This window comes from Equus przewalskii, chromosome 12 (genome assembly GCF_037783145.1).
Source record: "Equus przewalskii isolate Varuska chromosome 12, EquPr2, whole genome shotgun sequence".
Taxonomy (NCBI): domain Eukaryota; kingdom Metazoa; phylum Chordata; class Mammalia; order Perissodactyla; family Equidae; genus Equus; species Equus przewalskii.
In genome coordinates, this window is record NC_091842.1 from 9,498,795 (window position 1) to 9,520,099 (window position 21,305).

The 21,305-nt window shown below is 62.5% G+C and overlaps 1 protein-coding gene across 2 annotated transcripts in view; it reads left to right on the top strand.

The window, feature by feature from the left end:
- Positions 1-16,238, top strand: part of COL26A1 (collagen type XXVI alpha 1 chain) — a 160,293-nt gene extending 144,055 nt beyond the window's left edge. For both annotated transcript variants that reach the window (XM_070566357.1, XM_070566358.1), the window contains exons 5-13: positions 348-504; positions 2,582-2,680; positions 3,328-3,489; positions 5,525-5,608; positions 6,791-6,843; positions 10,490-10,531; positions 11,679-11,726; positions 13,591-13,675; positions 14,603-16,238. In XM_070566357.1, coding sequence (XP_070422458.1) covers positions 348-504; positions 2,582-2,680; positions 3,328-3,489; positions 5,525-5,608; positions 6,791-6,843; positions 10,490-10,531; positions 11,679-11,726; positions 13,591-13,675; positions 14,603-14,763 — 891 coding nt within the window. In that variant the 3' untranslated portion in view covers positions 14,764-16,238. The remainder of the gene's footprint in view (positions 1-347; positions 505-2,581; positions 2,681-3,327; positions 3,490-5,524; positions 5,609-6,790; positions 6,844-10,489; positions 10,532-11,678; positions 11,727-13,590; positions 13,676-14,602) is intronic.
- Positions 16,239-21,305: the final 5,067 nt, after the last annotated feature.

A 21,305-nucleotide genomic window follows, 5' to 3' on the forward strand; every position in this document is an offset into this window, starting at 1 on the left:
TGGGTGACCACGACCACCTTCCGTTTTCCTGGAGCTCCCCTAAAGATCATGCGCCAAGCTGGGCACTTTCTTCCTCCCTTTTTTTCTTTCTTTCCTTCCTTCCTTCCTCCCTCCCTCCTTCCATCTGTCCACAGACATTTCCTGACCACCTTGCTTGTGCCCTGAGCCGAGCAATGTCAGGGACAAGTGCCCCCAGCGCCGCCCTGGGAGGACCAGTGAAGTGGGGTGACAAGGGTCGTTCCGCGACGGCCACAGGTCTCCAATCCCAGTGGCGGCCACTCCGGAGAGAAGTTCAGGGACTCTGCGAACATGTGACGGGCCTGACCCTCTGCCCTTCTCCGGCCCAGGTTCTCCTGCTGGAAGCTGCAGAACGGCCCTCAGGCCCAGACAACGACCTGCCGGTGCCCCAGAGCAGCCCACCGCCCTGGAACGAGGATTTCCTCCCAGATGCCATCCCCCTCGCCCACCCGGGGCCCCAAAGGAGAAGACCCACAGGCCCAGCCGGTGAGTGAGGCCTGCAGGGGAGGGCCCAGGCATGGCCTCCCAGGGCCTCCACCAGTAGGTCGCAGGGTAGGCCCTCTGGGTCAAATACGCCCACGTGGCATCTAGAAAAATTGAACTAACATTTAAAAACTGGAGGTTTTCACATGAATATCAGGATTTTTTAGCTTCTCTTAGGAAAATGGAAGTTCTGGCCATTGGGGCTGGCAGTCCCTCATGGAAACAATTCGCTGCAGTCTAGTTACGGCTGCCCCACAGATTCTGTCCAAGCTCTGCAGTTTGCCACAGGCCTCACCATTCCTTATTGCCTCCCAGTTCAGCTACTGTCCTCGTTGTCTGCCCTGCTGCCCCTTAGCTCTACACTTAGGCCCCCAGCCCAGCCCCAACCTTGCTCGGCTCCATCTTACGGGGAGTGACTGCCTCCCACCACCTTCTGGGGGTTCCTTGCTGACCTCTGACTACAGTCGGAGGACACCTGCCATCCTGTTTTCTCCCTTCCGGCCACATTGCAAAATCGGGGTAAATGTTTACTCTCTGCAGCTTCTATCCCCTGGGCTTTTCCCTCTAGGATGGTAGAATAGTAATAATAATTGTAATAATAGTCGTTAAGATTGTTGAAGGCCTACCTTGTGCCAGGCGCTTACCCTGGGCAGACGTTTAGCTGGCACCTGTCAGAATGACTGAACTCGGGGTTAAGGCTGATGTCCCTTTTCATTGTCAGTGTCCATGTTGTGCCAGTTATTAAATACTTTTATGTCACCCCTGGCTGTATGGATCTCATTTCTAATCATTCCACTAAAGCTGGGGGTTACAGAGGAGAAAACTGAGGTTCAGAGTGGGGGTCACCCAGGGATCCCGGGGCATTTTCTCTCCATGATTGTCAGCCCCATGAGAGCCCTTTGCAGGTGACACCTCCCTTCCCTCCTGGCTCCCAGTCGAGCCCACAGCATCTTAGCACCCCGGCCCTGTCTCAGCTCTGAGCACGTGCCCGGCCCCTCCCGGCCTCCTCTGCCTGTTTCCTATCTGTGCCTGTCCAGCCCGGCCAGCAGAGGGAACAGAGCACGAGGGAGACCCCCTGCTGTGAGGGAGCTGCCCTCCACAGGCCAGTCCTGGTACTGGGGGAGGAGCAGATATTCTGTACTCTTCCAAGGGGCTGGGGGCTGGGGGGCGTGGGGAGCATCTCTCCCTGGGCCCCCAGGCCCACTTCTCTAGCCGCTGTCCCCAAGATCTCACCCCCAGGGGCTGCCCCATGCCCGTGTTCTTCAGATCCTTCCTCTGGAACTGGGGAGGAAGGAGCCTTCCCGTCCCTGAGGCCCCAGGCCCCAAACCCGCTGGTGGGACGCTGGGAGAGGCTCTGGGTTCCCGCCCCCGCCTCCCCCCGGGAGGTGCAGTTCCAAGAAGTGGCCACCAGGTGGGGCACAACCCCCACAAATGGTGACACCCCAGCGCCTGGACCTCCTGAGAGCAGAAAACAGCAGCCTGGGTCAAGGCCAAGGTCGAGCCCTTATTCCAGGACCACAGTGAGGCGGTGGGAGCAGGAGGGGCCCGCGGAGCCAGCACAGGTCCCTCCCTCGGTTCAGCGAGGCTTCCTGGGCATCCTCTCTAGGCATTCCAGAGGGAGAGGGGCCGGCCCCCGCCACTCCCGCCCACCCTGGGGGCCTGCAGACCCCGGGGCTGGGACGCTGGGCAGGCGTGTCCTCCAGGGCAGCCCGGGGCTCCGAGGAGGCCTTACTGGAGAGCTCTTCGCCACAAGCCCAGTTCCAGACCCCGAGCAGGGAGACGGTAGGTCGTGGAGGGAGGAGCCTGAGTCACCTGCAGCCTGGCTCTGCGAGCCTGAGCAACGGACCACACCTCTCTGAGCCTCAGTTTCCCCACCTGTCAAGTGGGACAAAAGTAGCTCCTGAGATCACGGAAGTTAATAGGTACAAAAGTGATTTGTAAACTGTAATGACCGAGCGAGCCGACAGGGGTCCCGGCTCCTGGAGCAGGTCTGGCCGGACAGCCCAGGTGGTCAGGCCTGGAGCCACCAGAGGCAGCTTGGCCCACAGTGTCCTCAGGCCTCCCCTCATTCTCTCCCCAGGGCCCCCGGGGCAGACGGGACCACCAGGGCCTGCAGGCCCCCCAGGCTCCAAAGGTGACCGGGGCCAGGCGGGAGAGAAGGGCCCAGTAGGGCCTCCAGGTAAGGACCCCCTACCTGACTTTGTCCCGTCGGGGGGGGTGTTTCTCCCCTATCTGAGCAGGCATCCTGTGTACCCCGGATCTTGCTGGGGTTAATGGCCGCCATCTTGGGGGGCTCCAGCCTCACTTCCTCCCTCCAGCATCCCCATGGCTGCCCCATCCCAAGCGCCTTAGGGCCGGGGCTCACTGTGGCCTCAGGGAGAAGAGAAGGCTCTGGGACCGTGGGTGCTGGCATGGGGTGAGGCCGTGGGGGGCTGGCGGTTGTTCCCAGCCATTTTAACGACACCTCCAGAGAGCAGGGGAGGTACGGGTCCTGTCAGGGCAGGCACAGGGCTGGCCCGGGCTGACCGCCACCCTCGGGACCCCTGCCCCAGAGCTGAGGCCCCTGGAGGGGCAGACGGCGTCTGAGCAGAGCCTCGCTGGTTCCTGGCCCCCCCTCACTCCCACCAGCGCCCCGCTGTGCCCTCTGCCCTGGCCGGGGAGGGGAAGCCGTGTCACTCACATCCCAGGACAGCCCTCCGGGGAGACAGTGATCTAGACGCCCCCACTGACTCTGGCCCCCCAACCCGTCCTTTGGATGGGCCTGCTCCCATCTGCGATGTCAGCGGCCAGGCCCGGGCCTCATGTGACTCCTCTTCTCCCCCACAGGCCTCTTGGGGCCGCCAGGGCCCCGCGGGCTTCCTGGAGAGATGGGGCGCCCTGGCCCCCCTGGCCCCCCTGGCCCCCCTGGCCCGGCAGGCAGCCCTGGCCTCCCTCCAGGTGGCCCCCAAGGCGTCCTCTACTCCCTGCAGCCGCCCACCGACAAGGACAGTGAGTGTCATGCCTGGGGGGTCAGCCTCCCCTAGGGACCCGGGAAGCAGACGTCAGGGAGCAGGGCGTCGGCTGGGGAGCCAGGCGGGCAGGGGTCCCCTGGGGGCTGATGCTGGCCCCCAACCCTGCTCTCGGCCCCAGTGCGGCCTGTCCATGCCTGGAGCTCCTGCCCCTGGGTCCTGACCCCCAAAGGTCACTCTGTTCTCTGGCCCAGCCTCGGTTTCCCCGCCTGGTGACGGCAGCGCCCCCAGGTCATCCATTATGGCATCTGCTTCTTACAAGTCCCCTCGCTGTAGGTCACTTCACAAGTGTTGGTTGGGCACCTACTATGTGTCGCACACACTGGGGACTCATCGAGGAGCAAGAGACAGACGCCTGCCCTGGGGGCCACAGCCTGTGCAGGAGGGGCCTTGGCACATGGGACCATCCGCCACACTCAGGGCACAGGGACAGGAAGGTGGCAGGGTGCGGGTGGGCAGAGGGGCACTGTTTTTGTTAAATGCCCTGGGAAATCAGGGGAGGGTTTTAAGAAGCAAGTGACAGGGTTGACTTTAAATTCTGAGAAGAGAGGCTGGGTGGATGACGTCCCAGCTGCTGTGGGGACAGGTGGGTGACGTCCCAGGCACCATGGGGGGATGGGTGGGTGACGTCCCAGTTGCCGTGGGGGCAGGTGGGTGACGTCCGGGCACCATGGGGGTGGGGGGTGACGTCCTGGGTGCTTCGGGGGTGTGTGGGTGACATCCCAGATGCCGTCAGGATGGGTGGGTGATGTCCCAGGCTCCGTGGGGGGTGGGGACCTCCTTGTCAGCTGTCAGAGAAGCCCAGCCCCCTTTCTGCGGCTGCTTCTGTCCCCCCAGGCAGCACAGGCCTCAGCTGAGCGTTAAACCCTGGACCTGAATTGCACTGTCCTCCGAGCCTCAGTTTCCCTATCTGTAAAGTTGGGGTGGTACTACTCCCTGATGGAGTTGCTCTGGAGCTGAAAACCAGCCCCCAGCCAGTGCCTGCCCCGGAAGGGAGCAACTCATTCCTGGGCACGTGGGCGTCCTGGGCTGCGCCGGTGGGTGCGGCAGGGCCTGGGGAGGGGCTCAGCTCTCAGGGGCCTTCTGGAGCGAGTGTTAGCCCTGAAGACCCAGCTTCCTCAGCGATGCACCTGGGCAGGGAGAGAGCAGAGGGTGTTTGTGAGGCCCGCGTGGGTCTGCGAGTCCAGCAGCCGCACCCCGGACCACGAGGGGCCGCAGGAAGGTTCTAGCCTGCCCTGGCCTGGGCACCACGCCCTGCCGCTGCCACCTCCAGTGCCCGGAGCCCTCCTCAGACGGGACCCTCCTTCCCCCAGCCCTGGGGTTCCTGACACAGGGCGGCCATCCTGCAGGGCTGCGGTGTGAGTGTTTGGAAAGAGTGGGGAGGCCCCAAGCAGTGGAGGCAGCCAGTGGGGACTGAGCGCCCGCAGGAGGACCACCTGCTGTGTGGCCCGTGGAAGGAGAGTCCGGGTGTGTGAGGGAGGGGCGGAGGTGCCACCCCCATCCCAGACATTCCCTGAGCCTGGCCGCTCTGGGCCTGGCTGTGGGATGGGGCAAGGCGAAGTCACATGGGGCTGCTCTGGATGAGAGGAGCCGTTAGCCAGGCCTCACCACTGCCCAGGCGTGAGGGAGGCAGGCCAGGGCCCTGTGGCTGAGAGGAGTGGGCAGGCAGGCTTCCTGGAGGTGGAGGCCCCGAAGGAATGAGCCAGCAGGGTGCATCAGAACGAGCATGTGGGGTGGAGCCTGGAAGAGAGTGCCAGCCTTTCCAGCAGTGAGCGGGGTGGGGCCAGAGCCCAAGGGCCTGGAATGTTCAGGAGGGAATTTGTCTTGATAGGAAGACCATCAGGCTCCCCTGCCCTTTGACCGGGGCTCCCTTGCTCTTCTGAGCAGTGAGAGCATCCGTGTCCGCGTGCCGGGGCTGCTGTGAAGCCCAGCGGCGTGGGTCGGGGCCCGCCCTGGCCCAGCCCCCAGCCCTGGGCTCTGCCTGCCAGTCACAGGCGGCTCTGCTCTTACCACAGATGGGGACGCGCAGCTGGCCTCTGCTGCTGTGGACACCGTGCTGGCGGGCGTCCCGGGGCCCCGGGGACCCCCAGGTCCTCCAGGTAAGCACACAGGCCGGCCTGGACAGGGTGCCCCTCCTGGGGTGGCCTGGGCCGAGGGGCGCGAGGGCTGGGTGGGGCCCATGGCCTCCGCAGGGTGCCTTCCGCGTGTTCCTGAGCACGTCCCCGTCCCCGCTGCCCGGCGGTGTTCCAGGCTCCTGGCCTTGTTTCGACGGTGGCAGTGGAGCGAAGGCTGGAGGAGGCGAGGGCGTGAGCTTGGAGGGGACCTGGGGACCGTGAGGTCATCTGCTCCGACTGGAGGGAGGGCGTTTGTTTTTAACCAGACCACGTTCAGATCTGTTCCCCTCCCTGTGGGTCCTTGCCAGGCGTGGGGGCACGCGGGCACAGCAGGGGGCTCCCTGCAGCCCGGGAGGCACAGGCCTATGCTGGCGCCTGGGGACAAGGCCTCACGCTTCCAGACGTGTGGGAAGTTCAGTCACCAGCCTGACCCCCTGGGCGCTCCCTGGGCCGTGCCCCAGTTTCCAGACAGGGAATCTGACAGAGGCCGTGCGCAGCGGCTGGTCCACGTCAGGGATGTGTCTAGAGGGAGGAGGGAGTAGGAGGGCTTCCTGGAGGAGGTGATGCTCAGCCTGAGACTAGTAGGAAAGAGTTTGCCGGGATCTGGAGGGAATGGAGAAGCTCCAGGAGGAAGGAACAGTGCTGGCACAGGCACAGAAGCAGAGGAAACTTCTGGAAGGGCATCTAGGGAATGAGGGTGGAGTGGGCTGGGCTGAGAGGGACCTAACTGGAAGGTGGCTCTGGGTGGCCACAAGGAGGGTGGATGGTCAGGACGCGGTTGTAGTACCCCGGGTGAGGATGGCCTCGGAGGGCTCAGGTCTGAGGTCCCGATGAGGGGCAGACGCGATTGATCTGCCAGGGGTTGGGCTGGCTCGGGGTGGGGGTGGTGCAGCGCGGCCCCGTGGATGAGACCCTGGGAGGGGGAGCAGTATGGGGTGTGGGGGCTGCAGGGAGAGAAGAGGTGAAGGAGGGGGGTCTCAGCTCGGGGTGGGGCAGGGGAGGCCAGGGGAGCACGTGCCCCCCGCCCCTGACCATTCCTTCATCAAACCCCCCCGTTTGCACCAGTGGAGACAGACCCAGGCAGGCTGGGCTGGGAGCGGGGAGGGGCCTCTCCTGAGCTGACCCAGCTTCTCTGGGCTCTGAGACCACCTGTGACTCTGCCAACAGGTCCCCCTGGACCACTCGGTCCCCCAGGACCCCCAGGTGTGCCTGGATCCCAGGTAAGGACTTTCCCCTTTGAGGGGGACGGGGGGCGTTGTCTCCCGGGAAAGGAGGAGCCAGCTTCTTAGCAGCACGAGTTGCTCAGGAAGGAACCAGCCGCTGGGCCAGTCCCCTGTGGGGCCAGGGGCGCCCAGAGGAAGGTCGGCAGGGATCCTGGCTGTATTAGTGGCAGTGTCCCTTTGCTGCCCGCTCCCTCGTGCCAGGGAGGTGTTAGCGTCACTCCCATTTCTTAGATGAGCTGAGACCCGGGGAGGCCCAACGTCGCACAGAGGGTGTGGTGGGGCCAGGCCAGGATCACAGGACAGCCACCCCAGCCTGTCACCCCTCCCTCCAAGAATTCCCTGTGTGGGAGGGGGCACCCCAAAGCCTGCCTGGGTGGCCTCGAACCCCAGCTTGCTCTGCCTCTCTGGCTGTGTGACTTTGGGTGGAAAGGCAGCCTCTCTGGGCTCTGGCTTCCTCAGCTGCTAAGACGGGGGGCACAGGGCCTCCCTCGTGGGTTGTTAGAGGGAGCGAAAGAGAACTAAGGTGCCAGATGGAACAGCCTGTGCGGCAGGCGCCTGGGGCCTGGGAGCAAAATCGCCCCCGAGGGGCAGGACGGCCCAGGACGTCCTGCGGAGGCCAAAAGGGAGGGGTTTGGGGATGTCCTACCAAAGGGAGCTTCCTGCAGCCCCCACCCTGGGCCTTGTCCAGACCCGGGACTCCGCTGTACTGGGGCTCCGGCTTGGCTGGGGTGGGTGCTGAGAGGTGACCCCACACGGTGAGGGGCGTGGATCCGGGCCTTGACCTGTGGGCGCTGGGACCTGGGCAGTCCCCCACATTCATTGATCCCTTTAGTCGCCTGACAAGTGTTCCCTGAGCACCGCCAGCCTGGGACACAGCCAGCCCCGGGGCCACAGCCCAGCCCTCGAGAGCGGATGTTCTGGTCGTCAGAGGACCAGTGTCCCCACCCTGACCTGCTCCCCGTTGTCCCCCGTGTGTCACACCTGGAGGAGGCAGCGTGGAGAAGGGCTGGCGGGATGCACAGGCGTGGGAAGGGGCACACGGCACAGGTAGAGCGACGCTGGCTGTGCCACCAACCAGGCTGGTGGCAGGGCCTTGGGTGGGGCGGGGGCTGCAGGGGCAGGGGGCCCTCAGGTCTGCTCTGCTCCTGAGTCAGGGGGCTGGCCAGGGAAGCTGGGAGGCCAGGCCCGCATGGTCCCCTCCTAGCCCCTTGAGCCGCCAGCCACAGGCCCCGGCGGGGGGGGGGGGGGGGGCAAGGGGAAGAGAATGACAATGACAGAGACAGGAATGTGGGGAGGGATAGAGGGGCCCAGGGAAGCTGGGGGCAGCCTGGGGAGAGAGGTGTGGCAGAGATCTGTCAGCCACAGGAGCCCTGTGCGGTCAGGCCCTCCAGATGTCCCAGCCCACGGCAACAGGGAAGGCCAGGGACGTGGGTGTTCCCGGCCCTTCCCCCACCTCCTTGTGCCCACTGATTTTGGGCATCCCATCATTTAATCCCAGCAGCCACGGGGAAGTGGAAGCTCAGAGAGGTTCCATCACCTGCCGGAGTCACACAGCAGGGGAACAGAGTGGGGGTCCCGCAGGGCCTGGGCAGCTCCAGGCCCCTCTCAGGTTCTCTCCAGCTGCTTCTGGCCCTTGCCGAGGATGCAGGGGCCGATCTGGGGTGGCCTCATCCCGCCAGGTGGTCTGTTGTCAGGGTCTCCCAGGCCCTGCAGGCAGGGCTGCCTTGGGGGCTGTGCAGACCCTCAGGGCTTCAGGGGTTTGCTTTGTGGGGGCCCAGGCCTGCGAGATTCCAAGGAGGTTCAGGGGTCACGAATCCGAGCTGCTCGTCCAGCCCCCTCTAGAGAGTGGGACCGGGCATCAACATGAGGGGTCTTTGGGCTGCTGGCATCCTGACCCCTCCCCTCCTAGCTGTGGTCTCTCCCTACAGCCGGGGGCCTGTGGGCAGGGCTGGGATGCCAGAGGGACCCAGGCGGTGCCTGGCCTGTCCCTGGCTCCCCAGAGCCCACAGTCTAGGGACAGAGAGAGATTCCAAGGTTAGGAAAGAGAGAGATTCCGAGGTTAGCCCACAAACTGACGATGTCGGAGTGGCCAGCAGCCTCCACTGCTCCCATGGGAGGACTGGAATGTGGCTTCACTGTGGACGGTGGGGCCAGTCTGGTGCCCCAGCCACTGTCTCCTTCCGTAGCCGAGGGGTCGAGGCCTCTGAGCACTGGGGACGGGGTCCCCTAGACAGGGATCAAATAGGAGTGAGATGGGACAGTGACGGAGGACCAGGTGGCCCCTACTTTCTCCTCTGAGTGGGACAGACAGACCAGGGTTTGAAGCCCATTTCTGCCAGTTTCCAACTGGGTGACCCTGAGCAGGCCACTGCCCCCCGGGCCTCAGTTTCCCCATCTGTGAAATGAGGATAAAGATCCCTCCTGGGTGGGCTTGCTTTGAGGAGTAAAGGAGATGCCAGGTGGGAAACGCCAGGCCCTTAGGAGAACCTCCATAAACGCTGTTCACCCAGCAGATGTCTCCTGGGACCTCGGCTGCGTCAGACACTGTACTGGGCACAAGAGCAGGGCCGCAGGGAGCCCTGCCCTCCGGGGGCTGAGAGTCTAAGGGGGGAGGCCGACATTGAACAGTAAGGAGGTGTCATGAGAGAACCAAAGGAGGCCACGTGAGAGAGTGACTGGGAAGGGGCCTCCTGCGACACGAGGGAGTGACACATGTGAGGAGGGAGGTGACGCTTCAGCTGGACCCCAGGAACCAGAAAGAGCAGCCCTGCAAAGATGCCAAGAAAGAGCGATCCGGGTAGAGGGCGGAGTGAGTGCAAAGGCCCTGGGGCAGGGAAGTGGCTGGAACACGCTGAGTAGAGGGAGTGTGGGGAGAGATGAGGTGAGGTGGGCAGGGCCCAACCTGCAGGGCGGAAGCGTGGATTTTTGTCCCAGTGGGAAGGGGGCTGACTCATGGAGTGTCAGGGAGGTTAGTCCTTGATCTGATTCTCAGGGGTCATGAAAGACCCCTCTGGCTTTTGTGGGGAGAGTGGACGTTGGGGGCAGACGTGGAGCAGGGAGCCCCAGCTGCATTAAGGAGGTGGCAGAGTGAGTGACACGTTGAGAAAGTGGAGCTGATGGTTAGCTGCTGGAGTCGATTTGGCGAGTGAGGGGAAGGGGAGGCGAGCTCCTAGGTGGGCGCTGGAGCGGCCGGAGGACCTGGGGCTGGTCCGAGAAGGGCGACTGGGGAATGGGGGCGAGTGTAGCGTGGGGAGCAGGAGTTCCCCCTTTGGTCCGCTGGGTGGGGATGCTGGAGGACGGCTGGACGTCCAGGTCTGGGGGCGGGGGCCTTCCGGCTGGGCCCCAGCACTGACGGGCGTCCAGGGGTGGGACCGTCTCGATGGCCTTTGCTGTCACTCGATTCCGGGGGCCACTCTCCGCGGGGGTGCGCAGGCCATCGTTCCTTCCCCCAGCAATCGGCCTCCCTGGCGCGGCCCCATCTTGCAGATGAGAGGCGCCTCTTCCCAGGGCCCGGCCGAGGCTCCTGGAGGGGACGTGGGACGGGCCATCCTCCTCGGTCCTCCTTTCGGACGCGGAGCCCAGGGTCGGGGGGGCGGGGCGGCTTGGCGCTGGGCCCGGGCTAAGCTCTGTCTGCTGTCCGCAGGGTCCGGCTGGAGAGCGGCCCGGGCCGGTGCCCGCGGTGGCGGTGAGTGTGGGCCCTGGGGGTGGGCCGCTCCCAGGCACCGGGGGCTGGGGGTCTGTCCCGGCCACCTTGCCAGACCTCAGCCCCCAGGCTCCCCGAGCACGGCCTTGTCCCCCCGACGCTGGGCTGGGCCAAACGAGAGAAAGGGGCCCCCGGACTGCGGTCCCAGATGCCCAGGTTGGGGAGGGGAGACCTCAGAGCCCAGACTCCCCGGCTAAGGCGCGGTGTGACCTGCAGATCTCTCCCTTCTCTGAACCTCCCAGAAGCAAGCGTCTTAGACAGCTCACTTCTAAATTCCCAAGAATCTGAGTCTCAACTCCTGTCTCCAGGGCCAAGGAGGCCGCGCCTCCTACTACGTGCCCAAGCCTTACGTGGAGGGCACAGGGCGGGGGAGGAAGGATGGGTCTTTGCTGAGCACCTACTGTGTGCTGGCCTCCGAGGAGGTGCTCCTCATCCATAGTGTCTGTAAGCTTCACAGTGACCCAGAGAGACCAGGCTTTATTTTCCCCATTTGCCAGAACTGGCAGCTAAGGCTCAGAGAGGTTAAGTAACTTGCCCAAGTTCACACAGCTAGGCAACGGTAGAGCGAAGATTTAAACCCAGGAGTGTCAGCCTGCAAAGCCACGGGCTTTGTTTAGTAGCAAATAACAATAACGGTAAACACCTTCACAACACTTTTAGGCTCCAGTCTAAGCTCACTATTGGTATTGATTTATTTAATCCTCCTCATAGCTCTGTGAGATAGGCACTATTGTTACCCACTTTTTAGAGATGAGAAAACCAAGGCACAGAGAGGTAAAGTAACGGCTCAAGGTCACACAGCAGTAAGTAGCCACGTAGGTGTCACCGTGAGGCTGATATTCCTGGCCCCATTTTAGAAACAGGGCAGCAGAGTCCCGAGAGAGGCAGGGGACTTGCTCCTGGAAGAGCCAAGACATGAGCTGACTCCCTCGCAGCCCCAGGCTGTGCAGGGACACCCAGGCCTTGCCCTCCACTGCTCCCTGTCCCCAGGGCACTTCCCATCCAGCTCTGGGCCCCGGGCTGCTGCCCCCCGACTTCCTGGAGGCCCCCACGGTCTGCCCTCGAGGCTGGGGAGGGTCCCCCACACCCGCCGCCCCCCTGGTTGTTGACAGCCTGCCTTTCTTCCCAGGGCGAGCCTGGTGGGAAGGCTGAGGAAGAGGAGAAAGCCGCCGCCGAGGTAACTGCCGTGGCCCCTCTGCCTCCCTCCCAGCAGATCTGAGCCGACGCCCCTCAGCCGGAGCCGGAGCCGGCGCGGCTACGGGGTGACAGGGACCGGTCCATCGGGGGAGGCAGACGCGAGAAGCAGTGCTGGCGGCACTGTGCGAGGGTGCTGCAGTGGGGGGAGCACGGAGGGGGGACTGGCTCGGGCGGAGGGTGGAGGAGACCCTCGTGGAGAGGACAGGAGGGGCCACCGGCTGCAGAAAAGACCCCTCCTTGAAGGAGGCTTCACGCTGTGGGGTCCCTCTCCAGGGACAGGATCCTCTCCCATGACAGGATGCGCCCACTGGGTTACGGCTCTGGTGGACTGAAGGGCACATGGGTGCGTGGACACGTGGCTGGTGGAAGTGGGACAGGGCGGACGAAGGAGTGAGGATGGGAGCAGGAAGGTGGCAGGGCAAGATGGGGCGGGCAGGGGACACAGATGGGGCAAGGGCATGGCTGTGGGGCCCCCTGCCCTCTGGGATGGGGAGGGGTGCTGGGGACCAGGGTGATGCATAAAGGGGGCAAGGGCAGTGGGGCCAGCTGGGAGGCCTTGCAAGCTGGGAATAAGAGTCCCCTGGTTGTGTCAGTGCTGGCCAGGCCTGCCAGCATGGTGGGCACCCAGAGCCCCTTAAGTGAGCGAGCTTGGGGAGGTTCCAAGCAGGGGAGAGTCTGGCAAGGTGGGAGGTGGGCGTTGGAGGCAGACAGCTGCAGGAGGCGGGCTGGGCTGGAGGGACGAGCTGGGGCGGACCTTTGGAAGGTACGTGCAGGAATGGAGAAATGGAAAGAGGCTGGAACCACAGCAGCCGTGGTGGGTGCAGGAGGCAGTGGGAGGAAGATGTGCATGCAGGAGCGTGAGCACAGATGGAGACTAAGAGGTCACCGTGACTTCCCCCTCCCCATTTCTTAAGAGTGCAGCCTGTGGTCCAGGGACTTGGGGCTTAGCTGGCTCCCTGAGAGAGGAGGCTGGACCCCTGCTGCTCGCTGGGGACACTCCCATCCCAGACACTGTCCACAGTGTGTGCGGCTTCTCATGGCCTTTGGCTTCCCCGTAGGAAGACTTCTCGCCTGTAACCCAGTAGCACGCTTTTTGGTTTCCTTTTGTTTTTTAAGCTAAATTAATCTGAATGTCATGACAGAGCTGTCATGTTATTCCAGCAAAAGGCACCCATTTTGCTGCTGACCCAGCGCAGGGCCTTGACCCTTCACCGTCGCTTTTCTTTTCAAAGTGGCCTTGACACCCGTCTTCTCAGTAAATCAGCTCATTCAGGAGTCTTGATGCACAAGGTCTGTTGCCCATGTGTCGGCCGGGTCCCAGAATGTGGCCTCGCCATCATCGCGCCCTGCCGCTGGCAGCAGGAAGTGGTGGCTCCCCCTTCTCTTGTTCTTGCCGGGGTGGCTGCCCCGGCCTGCTCTGCACGTTTGGTTGGCAGAGAGCTCACAGGTGGGCAGCTCCAGGAAGGACACCAGCAGAGCACCCACACTGGGGGCCCGTGCCAGGTGCTCTGCCCGCAGCAGGGCATTTTCTGGAAGGAAGGGCACGGAGGGGGAGCAGCCGGGCAGCTTTCGGAGCAGGAGGAGCCCGACAGGAGGCAGGCAGGTCTGGGTGTGAAGCCCCGTCAGCCACTTCCAGGCTGTGTGGCCATAGGGACGCTGGTTACCTTCTCTGTGCTTCAGGTTCCTTGTCTGTGAACAAGAATTCGAACCCCACCCCTGGCACATTTTGGATGATGGTTATTTGTGTTGACGGTGACAGGAGGGAAGGGGGGGGTGGGGAGGGCTCCGATGACAGGTGCGCTGGGGTGGGACGGCCCTGACCCTGGTGGCTTCCTCCCCGGCAGGGCGAGGGGGTCCAGCAGCTGCGGGAGGCCCTGAAGATCCTGGCGGAGAGAGTCCTCATCCTGGAGCACATGATTGGGATCCACGGTGAGTGGCGACCACCTGGGGACTGGTGGACGGGCGGGCCCCCTCCTGGCCCCCGAGCTGGACTCTCCCTCTGCTCGTGCCTCCTCACTCCCTTCTGCCCTCCTGGAGGCTGCCGCTGGTCTCTGGTCTCCCTGCCTCCAGGACCCTCCACTTGGCTGCCGGACGGTCCTTCCCAGACCCCAGTCTGACCCTGTCCCTCCCCAGCTCGAGGACCCTCGGTGGCTCCCTGCTGCCCGTGACCGACATTCAGACGCATCAAGTCCCAAGTTCCTCCCCAGCATAGGCTGGTGCCCAGGGACACAGGCACCACCCAGTCACCCGGGTCCCCTCCCACCTCCATCCGTGCCTTTGCTCAGGCCGGTCCCTCCACCTGCTGGACACCAGCTCCCACTTCAGGACCTGCTCGAAGATCCCTTCTTCAGTGGAGGCGCCCTCTGCTCTCCCCAGGGCGCTCTGTGAATCCTTCTGTTCCCGCAGGAGGCGGGCTGTCCAGGTCTCCCCCTGGCACATTAGGAGGCTCTTGTGGCAGGGTGGGGACTGGCACCTCTGCAGCTGGAGCCCAGCCTTGGTCAGCGTTTGTTAAAGAATGAATGATAGATGAATGAATGAGTGAGTGAATGAATGGATGCATAGATGAATGAATGGGTAAGTGAGCAAGGGAATGATGGATGAATGAATGAATGGCTGGCTGAGTGAGTGACGGAATGGATGGATGAATGGATAGTGAACTAATGAATGAATGAATGGGTAAGTGAATGAGTTCATGGATGAATGAATGACTGAGCCCATGCCTGAGGCATAGGAAGCCGGCTGCTGCCTTGCCCTCTCCTCTCCTGGCACAGTGCTTCCCTCGCCGGGGACCAAGTGCCAGGGTGCCCTGGAGTGCCCCCAGGCCTGTGTTAGCCCACTCTCCCACTCTCCTTCCAGATCCCCTGGCGTCCCCCGAGGGGGGCTCCGGCCAGGACGCCGCCCTGAGGGCCAGCCTCAAGATGAAGCGGGGTGGCCCACCCCCCGACGGCTCACTGGCCGCCCTGCTCGGCCCCGACCCTGGGCAGAAGAGCGCGGGCCGGGCCAGCAGCAGGCAGTAGGGCCAGCTCTCCAGGACAAGCCCGGCCCCGAGAGCCCTAGCCCAAGAGCCCCAGCCCGAGGCCTGTGCCACTGCCGGCTCCTGAGGGCACCTCCAGTGGGCCAGGGCTCCAGGTGGACGACGATGAGGGACACTGGCTCCTGAGGCCTGGAGACCTTGGGGACAGATGGCGTCTCCAGGGGCAGGGTCCAGAGGGTCCCAGCACGCTTGGCAGAGCCCTGCCCCAGTCCCTGCCCCCTACGCCCCCTCCCTGCAGGAGCTGGGGTCCGGGTGGGCGGAGAGCGTGGGAATAATCGTAATCCCCGTCATTTCCTGAGTCCCTGCTAGACAGGCGCCTGTCCAGGGGCTGGCCCCACATTCTCCTTTAGCCCTTAGATAGGCTTATTGTCCCCGCCTGCTGGGGGAACGGAGGCTTGGAGAGGATGAGTGACCCGCCCCAGACCACCGGACCGTGGGCGGCTGGGGCCGGATTTGAACCCAGGCCTCTCCCTTCCGAACTCTCCACCCAGCCAGCTTACCCTCTTCACGGGGAAACTCGGCCAGCGCGGGCGCAGGGCTGGCGAGGCTGGACCGGCCGGCGGGTGGGGAGGAGGGTGGGGAGGAGGGTGGGCCCTGCCCAGCACCCCGAGACTGCATTCGAGGCACCTGGGCCACCTTCCGTGACGGCCCTCCCCGGGCTCGGGGTCTGCTCCGAGGGCTGGCAGCGTCTGGGCCTGTATCTGCTCCTGGAGGCCAGGAAGGCCTTGAATAAAGCCACGACAGTCACATGGACTTGGGGACCGTGAGAGAGGAGCCCTGGGGTGCAGGGGCCCTCAAACCGTGTTGGCATGGCCACCACAGCATCCCAGTCTCTCTGAGCCCACCCGCCCCCAGGCCCCCGTCCCCGGAGCCGGGAGGAGGTAAGATTGAATGGAATGTGCATCCTCCAGGGGCCACCACATGCCCCCTCGCAGGCTCCTGGGAATCTGTAGGCTTGGCCATTTCTGCCACACGGCAAGTCCTGTGTCCCCTTGACACAGAGGAAGGAGGGCTGTCTATGTCCCAGGCCCTGGTGGGGAGAGACGCCCCTGCCCTCAGGGCTGCGAGCCCAGGCAGGCCCCCCAGCAGACGCCCGGAGCAGCTCAGACCCAGCCATCTGGGCCACTCAGGCCTCTCAGGCCTTGGGTCCCCTGTGACCCGGACCAGCCCTGGTGCTGCTCCCTCGCTGGGCCTCACAGGTGCTGGCGCCCCCCAGGCATGTGTCCCCTCAGGAGAAGTGATGGTCCCCAGAGCCCTGGGTGCTCCTGGGCAGCTGTGGCCTGGTCCCTGGCCCCTGGTAACCTCTCTCTGCCCTCGAGGCCCTGACTGCCCTTCATGAGGCAGGGCTGGCCCTAGGGCCGAGGTGCGGCCTCCCGCAGGCCTGCTGTTACAGAGGGGCAGTCAGAAGTGGACAGGACGTCTGTAAGACTCTGACAATAAAGGTGGTCTCCTCATGTGGCTCTGGTGTCGTGTCGGGTAGCTGGTGGGGGGCCTGGCTGTGCCCACTGACCAACCGTGTCCCTGGTCAGCCTCACCGAGGCCCGGCCCCTCAGGGGTCTGCCAGGAGCCCTCCTCCCAACAGCGTGGCATCCAGGTTGGCCTGGCCCAGCTCTGCAAGACGGAGAGTGACATGGGGAGGCCTCAGGGTCCTGGGCAGAGGGACCCCTGCCCCCCTGCTCCGGCCCAAGCCTGGGGTCGTGGACATTTTCTTTCAGGCACAAATCCGGTTTGGGGCCCAGTCGCTGGGTCCTTTCCCTGGCCCTCAGCCGAGGTGGGGGACTGAACTGAATGCCACCCAGGGCTTCCTGCAGGCTGTCCCCGGCAGGACTCAGAGCCTCGTGGGGCTACCCACCCCTCGTGAGGGGCCCCAGGGGAGTTATTCTCTGACCACAGCCCCAGCCCAGGAGGAGGCCCACGCTTCCAGGGCCCAGGGAGACCCTGTGTTCCCAGCTGGAAGCTTCGGACTGGGCTCCTGCCCCTGGCCCCCATGTTACCCCTGGTCTGGCCTCGTCCCAGGGTGACATTACTGAGATCCTGATCACCAGCTTGTCTGGTCACCTCCCCCCTTCCCAGCCTCCTGCACAGAGCCTGGCCCAGACGAAGTGTCCGTTTTTTAATAAAGGAATGCCATCCTCCCTATGGGGACACAGACCCAATCACACAAGAACACTGAGGGACGGCTACTTAGAGCCAGCGCTGAGCCCACCCTCGTGCCCCACAGGTGGCGTGGGAGGCCGGCCCTGGAACGAAGGCCCCAATCTAGTGACAATGTGGCCGGGTTTGAGGACAGGTGAATTCCAGCCAGTGGGACATGCGTGGCTCACCATGTCGGAGAATGGCCGCGTGGTCACACCAACACAGCAGGGGGCGCAGCCAGTCTGCTGGGGGCCGGAGCAGGAGCCACAGAGGAGGAAGGGGTCTTCAGGCATCAGCAGAAGTGGGCTAAACAGGAAAGGACACTGCAGGCAGGGGAACAGCATCAGCAAAGGCTCGGGGAGTGAAGGCGGGTGTCTCCTTGGTGATCCTTTGTGCAAGGGGGACACACGGTGTACACACAAGGGTGCAGGAGGGAGAGGATGGCTCAGAGGGCTGGGCAGAGGTGTGAGTGCCCCCCCCCCGGAAGCCGAGCCCCTTTTTCTTCTCCAGGCCACACTCTTGGCTCCCTGGAGGCCCCCACCCCATCCCCCGCACCCCGTCCTTATTGGCTGAAGCCTCATGGAGGTCCCTGGGGCCCCCACGGGACCAAATGCCGTCTGACAAGCTGAGTCCTCCACCCCTTGGTGAAGCAGGCCAGGAGCATTTCATTCTCCCAGACCCAGTGGCAGACGTGGGACCCTAAGAGGGAGCCTGTCCTGTCTCACCCAGGACACCAAATGTGCCACCCCCCTGGTCCCAGCCCAAGGTCGGCGTGTGCCTCTCCCCCCGGATGTCTGGAGGGCAGACCGCGTCCCCACCGACATCTGCATCCTTAGACCGGGGGCTGCTGCTTCCCAAGGGTGACTGAGCATGGGTGTGCAGGGTGGGTGTCCACACGTGCACACAGGCCCTAGGTGCCGGACAGAAGCAAGCAGGGGTGGCCGTGGTTCAAAGGGTTGGGAGCGGCTCTCCCCGGGCCCTCACGTTCTGGGGTCACAATCTGAAGTCATCCTGGCCTTCCAGGTCCTCATAAAGGACGTTTGTCCAAGTAGGAACATTGAACATTTTATTTAACTGTCGGTTAACTCAACATCTAACTGAAATATTCAGATATATGGGACGCCTCCACGTACCCTGGCCCTGGACCCTGCGCTGTCCGGGGCAGGCCTGCGTGGGGGCTGGCAGAGTCTGGAGTGAGCCCCCAGGATGGGCGCAGGATCGACGTCCAGGTGCTCCCGGGCCCACTCGGAGCTGCTGGGAGTGGAGGGGCACAGGGGGAGCCAGCTTCCGACGGGAGCTCCACGGCCGCAGGGAGACAGGCCAAGTCTGCCGTGTGTGTGGACAGGGCCCAGGTGCAGGTATTGTGGACCCCAAAGGAGGCCCCGGTCCCCAAGGGCCAGGGGTGTGGGTCTGCCGGGGGAAGTGGATGTGAGCTGGTCTTTAAGGATGAGGCCAGGCAGCGTGTGAAGCACGTGGCATGCATCACCTCCCTTCAACTTCACAGACGCCTTCCCCACTTTGTGGAGAGTCAGCTAAGCCCCAGAGAGGCTGAGTGGCTCACCCGAGGTCACACAGCCAGCTGATGGTGAATCTGGGTCTCAGATCAGGTCCGTGGGACTCGGGGAGGCCGTGTTCTTGGCTGCTGGGATTCTGGAAGGAAGAGCGGAGCCCACGTGAACCGAGAGACTTGGAAGGATGGCCCCACTGGGAGGGGCGAGTATGAGCAGATGCCGAGGCGCTGCTCTGGGACAGGGTTGCTTCCCATGGAGGGGTTGGACGGCCTTGGTCAAAAACTCAGAGGGGTCCGGCCCCAGTGGCCTAGTGGTTAAGTTAGTGTCCTCCGCTTTGGTAGCCTGGGGTTTGCCGGTTCGGATCCTGGGTGTGGATCTACACACCACTCATCAAGCCACCCTGTGGCGGCGTCCCACACAGAGGAACTAGAATGACCTACAACTAGGATATACAGCTATGCACTGGGCCTTTGGGGAAGGAAAGAAGGAAAAAAAAAAACAGAGGAAGATTGGCAACAGATGTTAGCTCAGGGCCAATCTTCCTCACCAAAAATAAATAAATAAATAAAAAGCATACCTTGAAAAAAAAAAACAAAAACCCGCAGAAGTGGGCCAGAAGCCCTGGTCAGCCCCAGCAGGGGCCCTCTTGGGCATCCCAATGGGACCCCACATTTCCTGCTGCACCTCCTTGGGAATGGAACTCAAGAGAATTCCATGTGACCTGGGACGGGGAGGAAATCAAGGCGTGGCTGGAAGTTGGTCAGACACTTGCCTGACCCTCAGGGTCGCTGAGCATCTCCCTTCCCAGAATGCAGCGGGCGGGGTTGGCCCACTCCATGCTGGACAGGAGGGGTATTTGGGGGGCTCATTCTTCTCATCCTGTGTGTGGTGTGTTCCAAAGACCCACAAGGGGCTCTTCTCCTGCCGAATGGGCCAGGAGCACCAGCCAGAGGCAGTCCAGGCGCCAGTGGGGTCCCCCAGTCCCAGCCCTCATCTCCCTGGAGCCAAAATGTGCCCTCTAGGGCTGGCCTCACGGCCGGGTGGTTAAGTTTGCACACTCCACTTCAGCAGCCCAGGGTTTGTGGGTTCAGATTCTGGGTGCGGACCTACACACCACTGATCAAGCCATGCTGTGGTGGCGTCCCACATACAAAATAGAGGAAGATTGACAACAGATGTTAGCTCAGGGCTAATCTTCCTCACCAAAAAAAAAAAAAAAAAAAGTGCCCTCACAGCTCTGTCGCCCCCAGTAGGCTGTGATGTTCCTGTGGGCAGGGTCTCATCTTCGTCCCAGTGCCCTGCAGTGATCACTGCAGTGAGCCACAGAACATCCCAATAGGAGACCCTAAGAGGCAGTGGCTGAGGTGGTGGGCAGGGGTGCAGGCCCAAGACGGGCCTAGGTCAGAACAGAAGCCCCTCCCCAGCCTGACTCTCCCACACCTGCAGCCCCAACCACCCCCAGGGTTTCTGGAACACCTCTCTGCCAGACCTGTTTTATGGATTATAAAATAGAGAATTTCACAAGATTGTCAATTATTTGAATTCCAGGGAGATTTATTTCCAATGTTATTAATAAATTCTAATGCCACCTATAACTTTCAATTGCCAGTTAATTAACTTGCAATCGGTACATCGTAAAAGGCAAATTAAATACCTTTTCAGGCAGAGGCTGGGAAATCTAAGGAGCCAGTGTGCCCCGAGGGGACAGCCCGGGCTCACACATCTCAGTCCCTCCTCCTCCCTCACGTTGATGGGGGTGTGACATGGGCAAGTGACAACATGGCCTCGGTGTTCTCCTCTGTAAAAGGGGATCACAGAACCTGCCTCGACACTTGTCGTCGGATTTCAGGCTCACCCGGTAATCCAGGACGATCTCTTCATCTCAAGATCCTTAACTTTGTCGCATCCACAAAGACCCTCTTTCCAAACCAGGTCACACGCAGAGGTTCCGGGAATGAGGACCTGGACGTGTATTTTATTGTGGGGGCTGTTCTTCAGCTTCTGACAGTGACCTTGGGCAAGTCGCTTAACGTCTCGGGGCTTCCATTCTCCACCTCGTCCAACAAGGGGCTGCCTCACTGAACCGCGCGGGCAGCTGCCGACTGAGCGTCGGGCCCTGTTCTCACCGGTCGCGTGCTGACTCGTCTAACCCAGCCCGACCCCCGACCCCTGACCCAGGAAGCAGGTGCTTTATCAGCTTCTTGTTGCAGGTGAGCAAGCTCGGGTGCAAAGAGGTTAGGCCGCCTGTCCCAGGAGCCAGCTGGTAAGTGAGGGGCAGGATTGGAACCCAGGCCGTCTGCCCTGCGGCCCAAACTCCCCTTCTTTTGTAGTTGAGCTTTTTCAGTTGAGCTATGATTCACATACCATTCGACTCCCCCATTTCAAGTGTACAACTCAGTGGGTTCTGGTATATTCAGAGCTGTGCAGCCATCGCTACAATCAATTTTAGAACATTTTCATCACCCCCCCAAAGAAGCCCGATATCATTTAGTAATATCCCCAGTCCCCCCATCCCTCCACCCCTGTCTCTATGGATTTACCTATTCTGGATGTTTCGTAGAAATGCAATCATACAATGTGGCCCTTTGTGTCTGGCTTCTTTCACTCAGCATCATGATTTCAAGGTTCATCCATGTTGTGCTGTGTATCAGGGCTTCATTTCTCTTTTTCCCTTTTTTTTTTTTTTTTTTTGGTGAGGAAGATTGGCCCTGAGCTAACATCTGTGCCAATCTCCTTCTATTTTGTATATGGGATACTGCCACAGCATGGCTTGATGAGCGGTGTGTAAGTCCGATCTGAACCCATGAACCCTGGGCTGCCGAAGTGGAGCGCGTGAACTTAACCACTACACCACCAGGCCAGCCCCAGGGCTTCATTT